General features: G+C 36.0%; 1 protein-coding gene across 5 annotated transcripts; it reads right to left on the reverse strand.

Annotated features, from left to right (window-relative positions):
• Window positions 1–29: 29 nt before the first annotated feature.
• rxrgb (retinoid X receptor, gamma b) lies at window positions 30–20,655 on the reverse strand. 5 transcript variants are annotated; one of them, XR_008160511.1, is made up of 12 exons: window positions 20,492–20,605; window positions 16,127–16,494; window positions 6,448–6,680; window positions 4,085–4,229; window positions 3,801–3,980; window positions 2,542–2,702; window positions 2,274–2,403; window positions 1,345–1,477; window positions 1,146–1,237; window positions 658–763; window positions 198–562; window positions 30–148 (listed from the first exon to the last, which is right to left on the reverse strand). XR_008160511.1 is itself a non-coding variant. In XM_052586284.1 (11 exons), exons 2-11 carry the CDS (start codon window positions 16,194–16,196, stop codon window positions 415–417), a joined length of 1,395 nt encoding a protein of 464 aa, XP_052442244.1. In that variant the 5' UTR covers window positions 16,197–16,494; window positions 20,492–20,606; the 3' UTR covers window positions 30–414. The 5 variants fall into 5 exon arrangements, 4 of the variants coding, with proteins under 4 accessions (XP_052442244.1, XP_052442243.1, XP_052442245.1 ...); XM_052586284.1 differs by having other exon boundaries at window positions 30–562; window positions 2,542–2,699; window positions 20,492–20,606; XM_052586283.1 differs by having other exon boundaries at window positions 30–562.
• Window positions 20,656–20,978: the final 323 nt, after the last annotated feature.

Raw genomic sequence — 20,978 nt, forward strand, 5'->3', positions numbered from 1 at the left:
CACACACACACACACAAAAGAAAAGGACATCATATTTAAATATTTATTTGAACAGAATTCTAAATTTAGTTTTAGAAATTACTGTTTGGGTAGATAAAAATTCCTTGAATAAAATATAATTTCTTTATTGCATTGCCACAACGAATACCTGACATTAGCTATTTACAGAAACAATTCTTCTAAAAACCTTACAATACCTGACATTAGCTATTTACAGAAACATTTCTTCTCGAAACCATACCAGTAAACTTAATTTCATCTGTATATTTTGAGACGTGCTCATATTTTTTAAAAAGAATAATAATTTGTGCTTGGTATAAAATATGCAGTGTACTGCAATATCTTCAATCAAGTTGGTTATTATATTAGCTACATAAGAATATGTACAAAAAAAATGGTCTGTTGGAACTTGTGTCACGTGATCTGATGGGGTGCTTCCAGCATCTCCATTAGGAAAGTGTCTATGGGTGTGTCTCCAATCAGCTTGAAGAAAAATAGGTGCTCCAAACACTTGAGTCCGATGGATCGGAGGGCAGGAAGACGCAACAAAAGTTTAGCAAACCTGTAAACCAGGCAGGGAGGAAGACATAGAGTGAAAAAGAGTATGTGCAACAGATATGATCAGTATTTACTGAACAAACATGTATATGACTTTACCTGCCAGGCTGGTCAGGGTATTTCTGTTTAGTGTAGGTCTCCAGTGAGGCGTAAACTTTCTCCCTCAGTGCCTCTACCTCCGCTGGGTTAGACAAGCCTTTGGCGTCTACGAGAAGAGACAATCTGCATGATTAACTATACACTCTATCAAAACATCTTACACGTCTTTACATCAAATATATTAATGTTCCTATTCACTGTAATTACATTTTGCAGTGTATAAAGGCATACAAAAAAAATTACAGTATTTTTTTGTGTTTCACGAAAGAAAGAAAATGTCCGTAATGACAGAATTACATTTTTTGGGTAAAACATGTCTCTTAATCTATTATTATAATATAAAACATATTATATAACATGTATGTGTGTGTGTGTGGGGGGGGGGGGGGGGGGGGGTTGCAATGTAATGTAAATAATGGCATAATTTAAAATAACTTTGTTTATCAGTGCTGTAGACAAGTGTATAGAAATGGCAATGAGCGACACACCAGGGTTGAAGAGGACAATGGTTCTAAGGCAGCCTAGTTCTGTCTTATCCATCTGCATATCCTTCATTTTAGATACCAGCTCTGTCAATACCCTGCCACACAAGCACACAAAGCTTTCATTAGTTGTAATTCAAATAAAGATGCATATTTTATGATCATTCTCTAAACAAACAAAAATGTTGAAGGTGGAAATAGTCACCTGTTAAAAATGGAGCCGACACCTGCACTGTGAGCACTGCTCCTGTGGACATGGAGGCCTGTGCCCAGCAAGATGCCATCTTTAACTGTGATTGAGCGATGAGAGAATGAAGCAATGAGGAGTTCATTCCATCCTGTAAGAAAAAAGATTGCATGAAGAAAATAAATGACACGAATAGCAGGAAGAAAACATCATTAGCAAGGCTTTGTGATGCATTATGGTGGCTACTTCATGAATGCGTGTGAAGTGTTTGACCAGCAGAGGGCAGCATTCCCACTTACACAACCAACACAGTTCTGTCTGACCCTTTGACCTACAGTTATTATAGACAAAACTAAAAAAAATAATAATAAAAATTGCTTGAAATTAAGTTGAAATGAAATAAAACGTTGATATTAGATGAAACCCTTCATCTTGAAATACTTTTTAAATAATAACTGCTACCTTGGAAGCTAACTGAAAAAAAGACCTTTAGGTTCAAGACAAATATTAAAAGTACTAAAACATCAATAAAAATAAAAAGTTTTACAGATTTTTTTTTTTTTTTTTTTTTACAAATAATAAAAGATAAAAGATGACAGAAGCAAATTAATTACTAAAACTCAAAACTAAAATGAAAATGAAAAGCATTTGAAAAATGAAAAATTTAAAATGCTGATAAATACAACAATAGTACATAAATAATACAAACACACCAACATTGCATGTTCATTAAAGAACATGTATCATTAAAATGTATCATATTTTGTGTCAATTCCCTCGTTTTTCCAGATCCTACAACCTTGACGGAAAGTCCAAATGAAGTGCTAATCAAAAACAGCTCTTATAGGGGCAACAGAAGAAACAAAGTGTAGTCATAGAGTTCTTGTTTGTTAATAGCAACTTATATATATCTATATGTTTTATACATGTGTATGAGTGTCACATACCTGCTCGAAGCAAAATAACCTGATCATCCAAAGGCAGATCAGAGAAATGAGGTATCCTCTTGGCCCACTCCACCAGAGTAAACAGTTGTTTGTCAGCTGCATGGCAGATATTAGTGACTGGGTCATTAGTCTGAAGGAGGAGACCAGATGAAAACGAAGCAGAGAGAAAAAGAGTATTTGAGTTGTTACTTTCTCAAAGAATGCTTAAGCCATACATGTATGTACTGTGCAAATTGTACATGAATAAATATAAACATCTTTGTCTTACTGAGTTGACTGGACTGTTCTCTGTGTATGTCTCAGTCTTAGGTTCTACTGCGAGTTCTGCATCCAGAATCTTATCCACAGGCATGTCTTCATTAAAGCTGCTGGTTGATTCCACCTCATTATCACCTTTCTCCTTCCCACGCTGCCTCTCTTCCTGGACTGCTGTGATGTCCAGCAGAGCAAGGAAAGGAGTACATTATAAATCATTGTAATTACCGGTAATGATTATGACATCGAAAGTAATTTAAGAAATCTCCAATTTTTTTAAACTTTTATCTGTAATAATAGATATTGTACTTTTTTGATATTTTATTTGAGATATTATAAGATAACAAATGTACAAAATAATGTATTCAATATAATGTAAGAATATATAGAAATATGATATAATATACATAACATTTAGTCATTTAACAGATGCTTTAATCCAAAGCGATTTACAAATGAGGACAATGAAAAGCAATCAAATCAACAAAAAAGCAATGATATGGAAGTGCTATAACAAGTGTCAGTTAGCTTAACACAGTGGCCTACACGTAGCAAGTTTTTTATTATATAAAAACAAATGGATTGAATACAAAAAGATTAGAAAAACAGGTGTTTTTTGTTTTGTTTTTAAAGCTGTAAATGAATAGAGTACAAGACTAAAGAGGACGTTTTTTTTAAAGAATACAATTAGAAAAGAGAGTGCTAGAGTTAGAGGGTCAAATAAAAAAAAAATAGAAGAGATGTGTTTTTAGACGATTCTTGGGGATGGCTAAGGACTCTTTGGATTGAGTTGGGCAGGTCATTTCACCAGGAGGGAACATTTAATTTAAAAGTCTGTGAAAGTGATTTTGTGCCTCTTTGGGATGGCAGAATAAAGCAATGTTCACTTGAGGCACATAAGTCTGAAGTAATGAAATTAGGTGAAGGGGTGCAGAGTCAGTGGGGTTTTGTAGGCAAACATTAATGCCTTTAATTTTATGAAGAAAAAAATAAAATAAAATAATAATAATATATATACATATATATGTATGTACTAATATTTATGTTATTTAGCATAATGTTAAAGTATGTTATTAATGTGTAGAAAATAAAATCTATTCTGACCACAAAGGCTGCAAAAAGCACAAAACAAGACAAAACACTAAACTGAAAAAAAAAAAAAAAAACACCAAACAGAAACAAAACAATATAAATAAATAAATAAAATAAAACAAAATGTAAAAGCAATTGAAAAAACATTGATTTATGCACAGAAAACCTACAAATACAAACCTTCCCGCTTCATGCCCATGGCCAGGCACTTCTGGTAGCGGCAATATTGGCAGCGATTGCGCTGGCGTTTGTCTATCAGGCACTCTTTGCTGTCTCGACACGTGTAGGTCAGGTCTTTTCTGATGGTCCTCTTAAAGAAGCCTTTGCAACCTTCACAGCTGTAAACACCATAGTGCTTTCCTGCAAACACAACCATGCTGAACCTCAGAAGGGATAGAGATGCATCTTGCATTAACTTCCAAACCAAAACAAAATGCAACACCTAAACGATCCCTGTGTTGTACCTGAAGATCGGTCCCCACAAATGGCACAGATGTGTTTGGAGAGCGATCCAGGGCTGCTGCACTGATAGCTGCTCATGTTGCTCAGCGGAGCCAATCCTGGTGGAGGCTTGATGTCTTCTGAGCTTGTCACATTTAAACAGTTCATCTGTCAGACAGGAAGAGAAGTGAAGAGAGACAGAAGCAGCTTATATAGTGTAATCAGGAAAAGACTTTATGTCACAATACAGCAGCAGACTGTTTGTGTCCCTTCAGCACAGCAGACACACACACACACACACACACACACACACACACACACACAAACAAACCACAAAAACCCAAGAAAACACTCACAAATGCACCAAAACAGACTCCACCCTTGCAAAGCCATTACACAAGTAGCTGTGAGAGCGCTGATATAACATTTCAAAGGGGAGGGGAGATTTGTGTCCTCTCCCTCTCAGGAGAATTCACTATTTTTCCATCACATGTTGCTTTCTGCACTGCAGCATTGAGCCTGTAGGTGGCAGTACATGGCCATACCACAGGCATACAGAAAGAAAGACTAATCAGGAATAGGATTCAGTGAGCCTTATTTTCAGTGAATTACTGGCATAAATGTTTGTCGATTTATGTATTTGTATATGGCTGCTCCTTTTGTGGGGTAAAAAAAAAATTAACTTACTTTTCACACTGTTTTTCCACCATATAAATGATGGTTACAGTGTTTTGTTAAAACTTACAAACTAAAACTTTGAAAAAGTTACTAATTAAAAAAATAAAAATGAAAAAAAGTTAAAACTTGCTTACTGAAATAAAGCTGAAAAAAGAATGCAGACAGTACAAATATTACATGGAAAACTTTAAACCTAAATGAAAATAAGAAATGTTGAGTTGGTAACTAACGAAAACAAGTTGAAATACTAAAATGACTCAGAAATAAATAAATATAATAAAATGACAAAAGCACATCAAAATATACTTTAAAATAAAAACTGAAAAAAGCTAATTCAAAATATTAAATACTGTAATAGTAAACAAGCATATACATTTTATATTAAATAATGGTTTTGATAACATTCTTTGACAGAAATGATACTGATGGAAATTACATTTGAAATATTGTATAAATTTATTTCACTTTCACACAAATTTCAAAGTTAAAAGCCTATGAACTCTAAACACTTTTCAAAATTAAACTTTCTCACTTTTGTATAACTTGACAAAATTACAGCTTGGTTGGATAATAATAATACAACAAAACTGTCTGAAATTATTTGGTTTTTCTCTTTACCTTCTGCTGTAACAAGTAAAAACCCATTTTCACTCAATAAATGTGATTTTTTTTCACTCTTTGATCAAGTGTTTTATAAAGACTAATACAACTTAATTTTATTTTGAGGACATTTTGCCTTTATTTTGGTAAGATTGAAATCCACCTGGGGCAAAAAAAAAGAAACACCCATGTGAAGGATTTCAGAATAAAAATCACCATGCACACACAATTAATGCCACATGCTACCAGCATTACAGGATTCTACACACATTTTCTTTTAATTTCAATATCATTTCAAGTACATTTAGACCCTGTATGTCTATCATGATTTATAACACACACTCACTTACGTATCCCATATACTGTAAGTTCATAGTTATTGATGTCCTTTCATTGGACTAAAAGCCTGTAACGTTTGTATAAGTCAATGGCTTTCTCTGGCCTCCAGGGACAAATGAGACGCACATCCAGACGCACATAAGCTGACCTCTTTTAACACCAGGGCATCCATACACTCTCAGAAAATGAAGGGACAAAGCTGTCACTGGATCTGCACCTTAAAGTACAAAAGCTAAAAGGTACATCTTTGTAGCTCACGTGTCTCTAAATGGTACATATAGGGTATTACTGCCAAGAGGCAAATTTTAATTTATGAAAGAGGGTAACATTTCAGTTTTTTCAGGACAGATCTTATTGTCTTTGGTTGGTGTCAGTCTGCGAGAGTTCAGAATTATAAGCGTCTTACACATGGGCAGAAATCCTGGGAGGGTCGATGGGGACATTACCCTAAAAATATGAGTCTGTGTATTATACTTTAAATAATTGAAATACTGTAAAAAAAAAAAAATGCTTGATGAAAAGGGTTGCCAGGGTTTTTTGTTTTTTACAACAAAACCCTCCCAATTGCTACCCAAAATTAGCCCAAACTAACCGTGTTTCGAGGGGGAACGGTCTCCCTGCTGCACTAATAGTAGTAAGGATTTCATCTGTGTATACATATCCTTACACGTACAATTTAAGATGTATTATTTGTGTCCCTTTCAAAAATCGCTTTTATGTTTATTGTGCCCCCTCAACTGTTATACAAAATTCACGCCCCTAGTCTTACCTGTGGGCTGCTGAGGGTGTTAAAGCCCATACTGGGAGTAGAGGGCAAGGAAATTGATGGTGAACCCAGAGAAGGGCAGATGACCGAGTAGGGTGAGGCTAGGCCATTCATGGATGAGGCCAGGGTGTTCATGGGCGACTGCAGAGGGCGGGACGAACTGATGACAGACGGATGACCCACCATGGGGCTCAGGGGTGGTGGTTGAGAGTGGGGTGAATTAAGAGCACTAGTGTCTGTGAAGGGACAAAAAGAGAAATTAATATTAGACATGACAAGAGCAATTCAAATGTAGCACTGAAACGATTGCTGATGACATTATTGATCATAAAGACACACTTCTGGTAAAAAATAAAAAGATTAAGATATTTAATGCTTTTGAATAAAGTCTCTTATGCTCTTTAAGGCTGCATTTATGGATTAAAAAGACAGGAGTAATGTCTAATGAAAATGTTTCTTTGCATCACAGGAATAAATTCCATTTTGTAATATATTAAATTAGAAAACAGTTTTCTTTAACTGTAATATTTCATAATATTAATGTTTGGTATTTTTTTATCAAATCTATTTTTGCAGCATTGGCTAGCATAAGAGACTTTGTTTTTAAAAAACAATTGAAAATCATAATTATTCCAAATCTTTGACGTGTAATGTATAAACCAAACAATCATACTGGTCAGTGTAACAGGTCTCTATAAATATATCATGACACATACTATATATATTGTTTTATTTAGCATGTGCAGACATCAGAGAACAGGGTAAATATATGCCCAAAGGAACATTAAGTACTTTTGGAAACATGTGATTTTGCAGAACATCAATTACCTCTTATTAAGGCATAAAATGAAATAACATGTTGTTTAAGTACATAAATGTAAGAGGACACTTCACTACGAGAATCCATTAAGCCCTGCTGCTGTAACCCTTCAGTGCACAGCTGATGGAGTGCTACATAAGAGTACCTCTTAATGGTAGTTTGTACCGGCACAAACACATATAATCTATCTAACGTAGTACAAGGACACACACAGGGCAAAGGTTGCACCTTTTTTGCCAATACTGATGGTGTTGCAATCCATTACCTTGTTTCATCATTCATCAAGATGAAGATTAAATCAAATTTATCTAAGACTAAATTAACATGAACACAGCTTCAAGCAGTTGCTTTTATCAAGATGTGCAACACAAAAAAGCTTTATGAATGATTTGATCAGATCTTCTGACAAGGTGACTGTAACGGTTTATCTCTGGCAGGTTATTTCAATATAAACTACTTCTAATGTAATATTGCTAAATAAACCTAGACATGGTGATCAAGACCCTAGCAATTGCAGTCCAAATAATCCATTAATATAGTTTTTTTAGGTCTTGTATTTTACTAAATGGCTGTCGAGCTAAAAACTAAAGTACAATAACATAATATACAACGATAAAGACAAAAACATTAAATCATTATCTGTAATTCAAGTCATACAGGTTTTTATCATTTTAATGCTGAGAATGATGGGAAATGTAATAGCATAAAACTTGCTAAATGAGAAGGTAGGTACATATCATTACATTAAAGGTAAATATTAGTACTGAAAAGTACATATTAATACCTGAATTGTAAATATTAGTACCTTTTTAATGCATACTTACCCAGTTACAGTTTTGCACCTTATTGTAGGGAGACACTACAAGTGTCTGGAATTAGCTTCTTTTGTAATATAAATCTCTATCTTGTTGTTTCTTTTCCTTAAAATTTACCAAATTCACAATTTCTAGTTTATTAACCAGGCATAATCATCAATTTCAGCACTTAAACACTGTAGTATGTTATCTGCAATGGCTTTATTCTTCCAAACTGCATTTGTTGCATGTGTGTATGTCCCAGACTCTGGGCAGAAGGGGGAATTTCGGTGACAGATGGCCAAGATGCCTTCGGTAGGGCGGAAACATGGTCATACTGTGGTCCGCATGTCGTCCTATCCTTAAATGAGCCACCTGATCCATTACATATAAAACAGACCATAGAAGTCCAATGCTTAATACAGACTCCCTAAGGCTGAAAACAAGGCCGTCACACAGAATTTTTAAGGCTTTGGTACTGCATCTTTAAACAGAGATAAAAAAAAAACATAATTTTGCACATTAATTTTCATGGTAAAATCCACATCAATGTTTTTTTTAGGTAGAGAAGGACGTAAAGGCTTCTCCACAATATATGCTTTCAACCTTTCACTCCAAAGTTTTAGTTTTATGTTGACTACAAGTATAACAAGTATAATTGACACCCTATATACAACAAGGTCGCTATAGCTCTATCTCTGCAGATTTACATCTCATAAGGTCTATAAAAAACTTTGTTTAGATGCTTTAACCTTTAGCTGATAATTCAGATCTTATTCTTCTGAGATGGTCCATGTGCCAGACATTCATCAGGATTTCACAATGACTCTCGGCAGTGCCCATGACCTTTGTACAGCTGTCTGGGACCAAAGTGCAGCCTTTGGTAGAATGCTATCAAGTTCAGTGGAGACCACATGAAATCACCCAGGTCAATGCGGGCACAATCACATGCATAAACCACCACAGCATGTTCGATACAACAAACTGTAATCAAGATCCTCACAGATACTCTACACACTAAAAACAAAGAAAGGGTTGTATAGTTTCAATGAACAGCAGACCTGTGACATCAGTTCCATGAGCTGGAACACAACAGGATTTGGAGAGGGATAGTTAAAATCTTTTAATTGTTAATTACTGGTCAGCTGAGGTGTGGAGTCTCCAGCAGGGCTCTAATTCATTAAGCCTCTCACACACGAGTTTGTAAAACATGTTGACTGAAACGACATGATATAGAAAGATCACAAACTACTGTTTAATGTTTATTTTGTTTGATATTTTAATACACTTCTTGTATAATTTTTTGTTTTGCATACAGTAATTATTTAAAATGTTCTGTCACTGTTTATTAACTGATAATTTGTTGATATTGTTCCAGTGACCCAACAAATGCAAAACATGAAATTGAGAAAAACAATAAGAGAAATTACAATTAAAACATATTATTTATTAGAATTATTCATACATTTTAGCTACAGAAAATGCAAGCCTTATTGCTAAAAGAAACATTTAGCATTTGAATGTCAGTCCAAAAAAGTTGCAAAACTTGCATTAAACTAGACTTTGCTGGTTATTGTATAATACTAAATAACAGGATATTCCCAAAAGTAGGTTTGGAGATTTAGCAGCATATTATTGGCTGGAACCACACAGACAAACACACACCCACTGCGTGAAATAAACAGTGGTTACGACAACAGGTTCCAACCCCCAATTTTAAATATAAATCTCTTGAATCACTTAATTCTGTCCTAAACGAAGTTGACATCTGATCAATAATGACACTATACCCACTGCTCATCACTGACAAATATTTTCAACCACCTGTCAAGAAGACAGGGGTTGTGGGGAGGACAACAGACACAAAAAAAATGGAAGGGGGTAGAAGAGATGGAGAAATGGGACACTGTCCCACTCTATCCCAGTCTGCCGTAGAGAGCTGCAGGACATTAAATCAACCCTGATTACCGCCATGTGTCCATAATCCTCCAAAGCCCAGGACTGCACACACACACACACACACACACACCTCACACTTCAGTTACTAACATCGCTTAATCAACCCTATCTTAAACTAGTTTATCAGCACATGAAGTTGTTTATATGTGAATAATTAACCTACAAACACTTAAATTCAATGATGTAGTTGGCAACAATATTATGTTTACTACCTAAACACCTCATTCACCATGCTTTAACTAAATAAGCATGAATTATTCTGCACACAAAAAACACACAAGCTCATGTTTTTCTTATCAGAGCTGCTGTAATAAAGCATTACGTTCATGCTCGTGTACCTAGAATCGCTGACAAAGGTGAAAATGAGCTGGACTCAGGCATCAGGTGGTCTGGGATATGTTGAGATTTTATTTTATGGCAGTACTGAGTGCATTTTTAATGATGAAATGTACAGTGTTTTTTGTAGGGCTTGGTTTAAATGTGTGGGTTCTATTGCAAAAGGGCCTATAACTGCTGCTGTATGTGAATAACATCAGTATTTGAAAAGGCAAGAGTGAACTGAAAACTAAAGAATATAATAGAGTATCAAGTAAAGAGACATCTAGGCATGAAGTCAATGAACTCTGAATGTGTCCTGTAGTAACCTCTCTATTATTGTGTTCAATACAAGCACATTTTGTCACATGCATTAGTCATTTAAAATAACTTTTGCTGACGATTGCTTTAGTCACACAAAAAAGTGAAGTAAAATAAGGACAGATACTGTACACTAAATACTAGTCAGAAAAATGCTGACTGGGTTGATAAGCTGATATTTGGAAACAAATGTCACAGGAAATGAAAGAACATTAATCAGTTTCAAAACATCCAAACATATCGTTTCATATCATATGTGTCGTGTCGTGTCATATCATATGAGAGCTGATATTCTGAAGCACTGAGGATAAACTTGTTTAAAAATCTGAGTAATGTTTGTGACATTTTACATTTGATGACCACAGTTAATGTCACAATCAGAAATCAGTAGGGACTGTTCCACTGAACATTGCACAAGAGTTTGTGAAGTAACTGTGTTCAGCCAGACATCTTGTTTATCAAAATAAACTTAAAAGTAACAGATTCTGAATACTTTAAATCCTAAGTTAGTGTGAAAACTATTCAAAAGCAGCAGCTGGATGCTGTAAAGACAACACATCTCTCCATTCATTGTCTTCACTGGCTGCTAAAATATACTTACAACATGCGGCAGATTTATGAACAAATGACTAAATGACAAATGAAAAATAATTTCCAGCTAATTTTTCCCTCCTTGTTTCCAGCCAAAATATAAAAAAAAAATTAAATCAACAAGGATCTTCTAGACAAGAAAAGTTATTGTTTTCAGAAAAGTCTTGTTTTCAGAAAAAAATAATCTTAAAGTAAAAAAAATAAAGTAAAAACTCACTTAATTTTGATTAGTTTTTTCTGAAACGTGACAATAATTTTTACTTGTCTAGAAAATCCTTTTTGATTTAAGAATTTTTTAAAACTTTTTTTTGGAAAATAGAAAAAAAAATATTTCCAGTGTGCTTTATGTAAATTGGTCAAAAAGACCACTAAAGTCAGTTTTTAATGGGCATGAACAGTCTTTTACTGGATGAACTCACTGGTATAAGATTGGTTGGTCTAAATTTTTTAAGTGTTTTTGAAAAAGAAATCTCTTATGCTTATCAATGCTGAATTTCTTTGCAGGGGAAAACAGTACTACTGTGAAATATTATTTGAATGTATTTCAAAATTGAATTTATTCCAGTGATGGCAAAGCTGAATTTTCAGCAGCCATTACTCAAGAAGCATTTCTTATTATTATCAATATTGAAAACAGTAGTTTAATTTTATGGAAATGATGAATATTTTTTCAAATTTAAAAGTGTTTACTGTAACTTTGGGTCAATTTAATAAATTCTTGTTAAATAAAAGTTCTAATTTCATAAAAAAATACATTTAAATCATACAGAAAACTGATTAAGGATCACACTATCCAGCTTAACAGTCAAGCAATGTACCAAGGACAACATCCATTTCTGTTCCAAATTTCCTGAAACTGAACTTGTTCGAAGCTTGAGGGTTTAACAGAGGACCCATGAGAGAGTCAAGAGAGAAACAGAAACAGATAAAGTCACAAACATCCACCCCAATACACGTGAACAGCTCTCACTCTCAACTTTCAAAATAAACTTCCTAGAAAACAAGCTGTCTTGGGATATTTGAAGCCAAATCAATCAAAACATAAGACAATTGATCCATTCTGTTTTACTCTGAGAGGCCTCTTAAAAGAGAAACCTTAAAGGGGGGGGGGGGGGGGGGGGTGAAATGCATACTGAGTTTTTTACACTGTTAAAGAGTTGGATTCCCATGCTAAACATGGACAAAGTTTCAAAAATTAAGTTGTACGTTTGAAGGAGTTTTTTTGTTCCAAAAATACCTCTTCCGGTTTGTCACAAGTTTCGGAAAGTTTCTTTTGAGTATGGGTCTGTGTGACGTTAGATGGAGCGGAATTTCCTTATATGGGTCCTAAGGGCACTTCTCCCGGAAGAGTGCAAGCGCGCACCCGTAGAGCAGAGCAGAGCCATTCACTGACCAGAGCGAGAGAGCGAAATGTCACCAAAGTGTGTTTTCGGCTGCCAGGGCAAGACAACCCTGCACAGATTACCAAAAAAAACAGCATTAAGGGACCAGTGGACAGAGTTTATTTTAACAGAGCATCAACGGAGTTGTGCAAGTGTTTTTGTTTGTTCCCTGCATTTCGAAGATGCTTGTTTTACAAACAAGGCCCAGTTTGCAGACGGATTTGCACATCGTTTATTACTTAAGGATGATGCAGTCCCAACGAAAAAGGGTCACGATCGTGTGCTGGAACCCCAGGAGGTGAGTAAAACTGCTTCAAATATCTCTGTGTTGTTAACTTCGCTATCGGCGCGTAAGCATATCAAGTAAACAACATGCTATGTATGGTGTGTGTGTATTTAAATAACATTTGTTTAGCTGGCCACATAATGCATTTCAAGACATAAGTATAACCGGTTCTATTTCTTGGCAGCAAACGTTTTCCGCCTCAGTTGGCATCAAACTGCACTTCCCACATGTAAACCTTTAAAAAAAAAAAAAAATGACATAAAGTGGAACTTTGTCATTTTTCAAAACCGCTAAGCAAATATATACAGTTTCAATAACTTACATACTACAAAGAGACGTCCTGCTGTAGTCGTTGCTGCTGCTGCTCTTGTTCAATTTCAGCCTCTGGATCTGATTCTGGATCATAAATGTACTGCTGAATCTGACTGTTAGCCATGGTTTGTTTTGGATGATGGTTTTTTCCTCAAGGTAATGTCATGTTTTTTTTCCTCACGGAAATGTCACAGCTTCCAGACGCTCTAAACGCAAAAGCCTACGCACGCTCGTGATTCTTTAGCTCCGCCCACACGTCACGCCTCCAGCCGCTCGTGTTTTTTCCGGAAAAAATCGGTACAGACAATCTTTCTCTTATAAATATAATAAAACTAAAGACTTTTTGGAGATATGGAGAATGCAGTACTACTCTATAGGTACTCAAGATTAACAGGAAATTGAGTGAAAATGAACATTTCACCACCCCCCCCCCCCTTAAAATGTGGTAACATTTAAACTGATTTAACAAGTTAAAGAAATCGTTTTTAAAGTTCCTTAATGCAACAACCAGCCTACACACATAAAAAATGTTATCAAAGGAGACTAGATGTTAGGTTACAAATGGGATCTAGCAGCATAAGACATGTGAGAAACCACAGTGTAGTCAGCCCTACACATAGCCTCAAGTAACTTCAGCAAAAGAGGAAGGTGAAAAGAAATCAAAGAGAACTGGAAAAGGAAGGATTAGGATGAAAAATTAAGACGAAGAGGGCTCTGTCTCTAGTGTTTACATCAAATATATTGAACAATGTTGAAAGACCATCCAGATAATCTCAGCAATGATCAAAGACCCTAAAAAGATGTTTTCCTTAATACTGAACTTAACCCTAACCTACAGCCAATCACAACCCAGACTATTGTTTTGCATAACTACCAATACAAAAATTAAACACACTGAATAAGGCATCCAGACACCACACCCATATGTGCTTCTTTATCACAAAACCAGGCATTAATACTTGTCCTCCCTAACGGCTGCCACTCTTCTGGAAAGGTGTTTACATACCTTGGAATGAAGCTACAGGGAATCACAAGCATCAGTGAGGTCAGGTACTGATGATAGAGTCAAGCTCAGAGTCAGTGTTTCAATTCATCCCAAAAAGATTCTTCTTTTTTTTGTCCATACAATTAAAGTCAATGTGGTCTAGTGTTGTTTTGACTTTCAAAGTATGGTGAAATACAGTTTCTTTTGTGTTCTACTGAAGAAGGAAGGTTTACAACTTTAGAAAGACATTAGAGTGAGTAAATTATGACAGAATTCAAATTTTTGGGTGAACTATCCCTTTAAGATTTATCATCGCTAGAATTAAGAGGCCTTGATGAATCCGTTAAAGCATGTCTAAATACTTTTATTTCAGCTGTAATTTACCAAACAACATATTATGGTATATTAAAGACACCTAGATGTACTTCAAACTTAATTAATGTAATCATATGTTACATTAATTTGAAGAATGAGGCACACATGCAAACTTCTATGCAGGCTCACATGCTATGTCATTATTGCATTAAAGTTTTAAACATTACATTGACACCTCTTAAAGAAAGATAGAAACAGAAAGAGAAAGAACAACAGATAGTGACTGTCAATTGGCGGCGACAACTTCCGTCACCGCTTTCTATTGTGTGATCAAATGGGAGTTTGTCCTTGTCAGTTTACACACACCCACACACACAAACGTCCCTCGACAGAACTATTGTCACAGAGAAACAGAAGAAAAGCAAAGAAGCGAGGGGGTGAAGTACCCCGAGTGTGTGAGATATAAAGGGATATACTGAAATAGATTGATCCAAGCAGACTTTCCTAAAATATCTGCAATTCTCCAGTGCCACCTTACCCTGATCTATAACAGCTGAACAGCATTAGAGAACAGAGCCTTGCCAATTACTCTCACTGCCAACAGCTGAGAGCAGAGGGTACACATTAATTACACACAAGCTACAATTGACATGCAAAGCAAGTGTTTAAAGTGTCAAATCAACAAATAGATTTCATAACATATATGACATTTTTGGAAAAAGATAAATACTTTTATCTTTTTTTTAAGCAAGGATGCATCAAAGTGACAGTAAAAACATGTATAAAGATGCAAATGATTTCTATTTCTTGCTGTTCTTTTGAGCTCTCTATTTATCAAAATCCTGGAAAAAAAGTTTCAACAAAAAGATAAGGTTTTATATTAACTGTTTTCAACACTGATAATAATAATAGAAGAATATGTCTTAAGCACAAACAGAGGATATTCAAATGATTTCTGAAGTATTATGTTAAACTGAAGACTGGAGTATTGGCTTCTGGAAATTCAATGTTAACACCACAGGAATAAATTTGATTTGATTTTTTTTTTAATTACAAAATAATTAATGCATTCTTGGTAAACTTTCACCATGTGCACTGTGAAAAAAATATTAAAGATGATTGAATCAACCTGACTATTAGATATGCCACTCAAAAGTATTTTTATAGGTTAGATTTGGCAGTTAGAAATACTCATGTCTCCAGCATGAATTTGGGGTGGGACTATCCATTTGTCAAACCAACTGCAGACCAAAAAATCAGGAAACCTGTTTAAAAATAATTTTCCCAATTCCATTTGGAAATATGAAAACAATTCCAGAACGAATTCCAGTTAAGAATTTGAGCTGTGTATTCCCTTGCTTAGAAATAATATGACATGATATGACAGCTTCTTTACTCATGACAATGAACCACAAGACACACCAACACATCTCTAAAATGCACATATGTATGGACAGTTTTGAAATCAGTCAAATATTTTTTTATCCAGCTGTTTCCAACAGCACAATCGTCTGATCTTCCCTTACGATGCACCAGCCATGCTGTCCCTGGGAACGTACAGGAAGTAAGAATTACAGGAGTATCTTTTTATCAGATACTCACAGTGGCTGTAGTGACCACCCTCTCTGTCGTGACTCTGACCCTGAAGAGGCAACGCCGCCGGATGCCACATGACTGCGAGCACCACTCGACCAAACCTCACCAGGCACAGCAGAGCACAAAGACTCACTCCGCTGATGGAACAGATGGGATATGAGTGAAACAGGACGGCCGTAGGAGGAGGATCCGCAGGGAGGAGTCTGCTGGTTTATGGGATTACTCGGATTATCAACCACTGAATCCAGCAGGAACCGTTTACTGCCACAAAGATCAGCCTCTCTCGCCTTTGACAAAACTCCTTCTGCAAAGGCCACGGTCTGCCCGGACAGAGGCTCTGAGTGTCATTAAATCTATCAGCCCAGGCGAGCCACCTGTTGAAGTGGGATGAAGTGCACTTCAGTGAATATGAGGTTCAACATATAAAAAAGCTATTTGTTTAGATTAAAAAAATCTACAGTACATCTGATTATCAAGAACACTCTATAACTGACCATAATATCACAGAATGATGGGCACATCAGTGCTTCTATTAAAGCAGTGTAGTGGCAATAACAGCTCTCTTTCACACATGCACACACACTAAAGGGGATTTTGAGCCAAATCAATCGTGCAGAAAAGATTAAAAAGAAGCTTTGAGATATTTCAATATAGTGATGCATTAAAATCATATACAATATATCAATCCTGATGCCATTACAGCTTCATTGAAAGACAGCCAAGCAGTAGAGAGAGCTGCCTTCATGACAGAATGCCTTCAGGGTGAACCTAAAAAAGCCTCTTTAATATGTCGTCCTATAAAAGCAATGCCCCACATGGATCAGTTAGACTGAAACGAGAGATGCGATCACAGAAGATTGACACAATTGGAGCTGCCTGAAGAAATATTAAGAGCCACATTACCAAAACAGCTGTATTGGGTTTTCTATCTTCATGCATTTCTTTTGCTAACAAAACAATCACTGATATCTCTCTTACAGTAACTTATTCTTTCCATAAACCTAACCATGTGTCCTTTAAGAAAATCTGTGTCAGTAAAGGTTAAAACATTATTCATTAAATATTATTATCTTCTGTCATCTATAATAAGCCTTCAGCCTCAATATGTCTACATTGCTGTTCAAAGGTCTAGGACAGTGGTTCTCAGAGACATACAAAAGATGCAGTGCTGGGGGTACTTCATGGAGAGTTTGGAGAACCCCTGGTTTAGAAAACCAGAAGTGAAGTCTTTGTTGCAAAGGATTTCTATATAAAATAAATGTTCTGAAGACTGGAGTAATGATTGCTGCTAATTCAACTTTGCCATCAAAGGAATCAATTATATTTTAAAATATTCAAAAAGAAAACAGTTTGTTGCTTGTTTGCTGCAAGTTTGATCACATAAATGCAGTCTTGATGAACACAAAATATTATTTTTTATTTATTTATATTAAAAAAATCTTACAGACTCGTAAAAACGAAATGTTCACAGTTCAACCCCGCCACTGTGATATAAGGGTCCACATCTAACATTTCAAAGCAGGATGTCCTCTGGGAAGCAGTCAGGGCATGAACGCATCCACAGATCAAAATAGATATCCACCCTTGCTCCAGTCTACTTTACCCCAGAATTATATTACCCCAGAAGGACTATAAATCCAGAACACGGAGCTAACAGAAGCTGAAGGCCAGAACAGCATCTCTTTTAGTTCATTCATCTACAGCAGCTATACAGGGTTATTACAGTTTGTAAGACTTGTTAAACTGCTGCTAAAATGGTCTAATCTCAATAATCATTTCATTTTAATTCCATTAAAGATAAGATTCGATTTTTGTGTGGCTTTTGTATCATCCTGAAAGGGTTTAACTTGGACCATCTAATGACTAACAGGCTAACTTTAGCAAAAAGTATACACTCACTCTTCCTATACGTTCTTTTCTCGTGGACTACATATCCTCTGTTTCTCCTGGTTGAGCTTCTTTGATTCTCCTAGCCATGAAAGTGATGGTAAGGGCAAGGCTGCATAGTGAGTCACATGTTGAAAGCCTAAAGCACATATCGGAAATCTACAGAAACACTGTGAGCTGTTTGAAAGCATGTGTACAGCTGGCAATAACAAAGGTCTCCCAGCCACTCCTGCCTGACGACTGTAATACATTTTTTTTTTCTGTGTCTTTGGACTTGCAGAGTGAGTTTGCATTGTTAAAGGTGGAGGAATGTTGTCAGCTATAGGCACTTTTCAGAGATACAAAAACGAAGAACTCAATGACCCCTTCACTGACATTGAAAAGATTTCTGTAATTTAAACAGTAGGGCATGGTGCTAACAACACCAATGTCATGGATTCAATTCCTAGGAAATGCGTGAATAAAATGTATACCTTAAATGCAATGTAAGTCACTTCTGCCAAAAGTTTTAGTGTACTGTGCATGCAATTAAAAAGGAATTGAATGTGTATACCTGTTCACTACGAAAGCAAAACGTGATTAACTGTGATTCATCTAACCTTGTTAACCTGGTTAACGTTCAAAGTTCAAAACTCTTAGTGTGTTTTCTGGTTCTTAAAGAAACCCAGGCATCATGGTGGCACATGAATAAATCGTATGTTAACAGTAAGTCTATATTTATTAATTGTTAGTTGACATTTTTATTACATCATGCATTAATACAGCTTTATATTATTCACAGCTTTAACACTACTTAGTAAAGGGGTCATATGACATTGCTAAATGGTGTGATGTAATGTGTTTATGCAGTTTAAGGTGGTTTCAATAAACGCAGTTAGTTTTGAAGCAGCCATGTCAGGGAGATGCTATGTGTATCTGGGCGAAAGCAAAAGCACTTTATTTGGTGCTTCTGAAAGTATAGATGCATTTAGGAATCTTTAAGGAATCTTGTTCCAACAGAACAGCAATGCATTTTATGGATGACTGTTTCATGAACCTAGGAGAGGAGGACATTCTGACTTTGCTACGACAATCTGGCACTTCTGAATCAGCTACTTTAAGTATATTTTGTTATTAGTTAAAGTATTTGCTATTGAATGTCCAAATGAAGAGTTTTGCGCATCGAGTGCACGTGTGTGTGTGTGTGTGTGTGTGTGTGTGTGTGCAAGAGAGAGAGAGAGAGAGAGAGAGAGAGAGAGAGAGAGAGAGATGGTCACACATTGGAGTCAGTGGAGTCTTAACCATCCGTGGCTTGTGTACTGCAAACACATAAAAGCTTCATCACTGTGTCTGTCACTTCACTTTGCGTGAACATTTGGGTGGTGTTACGCAAATCTTCCCACATCATGACATAGACATGTGGGGGCATATTTAAACAAGACATTTTAGGAGGGCGTATCTGACATTTAACTTTTATAAAAAATATCTACTTGGATTTGAGACTTTAGTCTTTGCAACTTCACAGATCTTCTTTATGCACCAAAAGCTTGTAACACTGTTATCACATCATATGACCCCTTTAATACAACATTCTATTTTTGTGTGTGTGTGTTTGCACAAAACTACTGACCAGGAGTGAACACATTGTATTGGGTACATATTGTTCATTGACAATAAGTGATACATCTGATATTACCTCTAAAGCATATGTACAGTAGGTTGAATTCTTGCTCTGCAGGAAAATCCAGCTTAAGCTAGTAGATGTGGAACTGTGGATAGTTTCAAGCTGGTCATTGGCTAGTGTAAAATGGTATACCATGTTGGACCAGCTTATACCAATTGGTCATATTAGCTTAAGATTCCCAAAGGTTAGGTTATCATGCAATAGTGTGCTGTTTATCTATCGTTTTCCAGTCAAGTTTTTAATCAAAATAATTAAATTCATTACAACTTGGCTTAAAATGTAATGTTAGTTCAATTAACAGCATCAAGCTATTTAAATATATGTCACAGATAGGCAACTTTTTACATGAGTCTTATGACTTCCACTCAACACCATAAAACTATAACTTGTTAAGAGTTGTTTCTTACTTTGCTTAGAATAATGTTTTTCGCACTCACTCCTGTAACAAGTTGCAAGAGTTCAAATACAAAGTTTGCTTTGAAATACAAGCCATACTCATTCCTATGTTAAGTGTCCATGCTATACTCGGCTGGAAACCGTCTCAAAAGCAATAAATAACAAATCAGGCACAACAGCCATGCTCTGAGAGCGATCGATTACATAAACACAATTAAAGTGCCAACCATGCCTGTAAACCGCGCGAACACCTGACCGATGTCAAAGCACGCGGATTGATAGGGCTATAATATGTCTGAAGTTCATCAGCCAAGTTGTTTTAACGCTTTCGAGGGCATGGACATTTAAGGCAAACTACACGGACAGCTGCGTAAATAATATCGCACAAGAGCAGCAAAAGGAAATGAAGAAAGACAGCGGCTTACGGAGATGTAAATATGTGTCGTGAGTATCCATCCCGAGTCAGTTTATTGTCGGCTCTTGTCCTGGAGGAGCTCCGCACCCCTCTTGATTCCTCTTCCCAAGTGAACTACACTCTGCGGCGCTGCTGCTGGCTCGGGGCCCCGCTCAGGGGGAGGCAGGAGGAGGGGTTTCTCCAACGACAACAATCAGATAAGACACTGCACAGGCAGATGACTTTAGCACATGTGTGCATGTGTTTTTTACAGAATAACATTCAAGCTGTTTAACAAAGGTAATAACATATATTTTACTTTCTTTATAACTTGACCTGCACACATGCAACAACAAAAAATGTGGATTACATTTACAACTACATTTGACAAATGCTTTTGAACAAAGTGTCTTGCATTGCTATTTTTATGCATTTTAACTAAACCAAAGACCTTGGTTTCAGTGATTACTGAACCATTCAACCATCAAAATTAACAGTATTGAGTACGGACACAAAAA

The sequence above is a fragment of the Carassius gibelio genome, chromosome B20 (genome assembly GCF_023724105.1).
Source record: "Carassius gibelio isolate Cgi1373 ecotype wild population from Czech Republic chromosome B20, carGib1.2-hapl.c, whole genome shotgun sequence".
Taxonomy (NCBI): Eukaryota; Metazoa; Chordata; class Actinopteri; order Cypriniformes; family Cyprinidae; genus Carassius; species Carassius gibelio.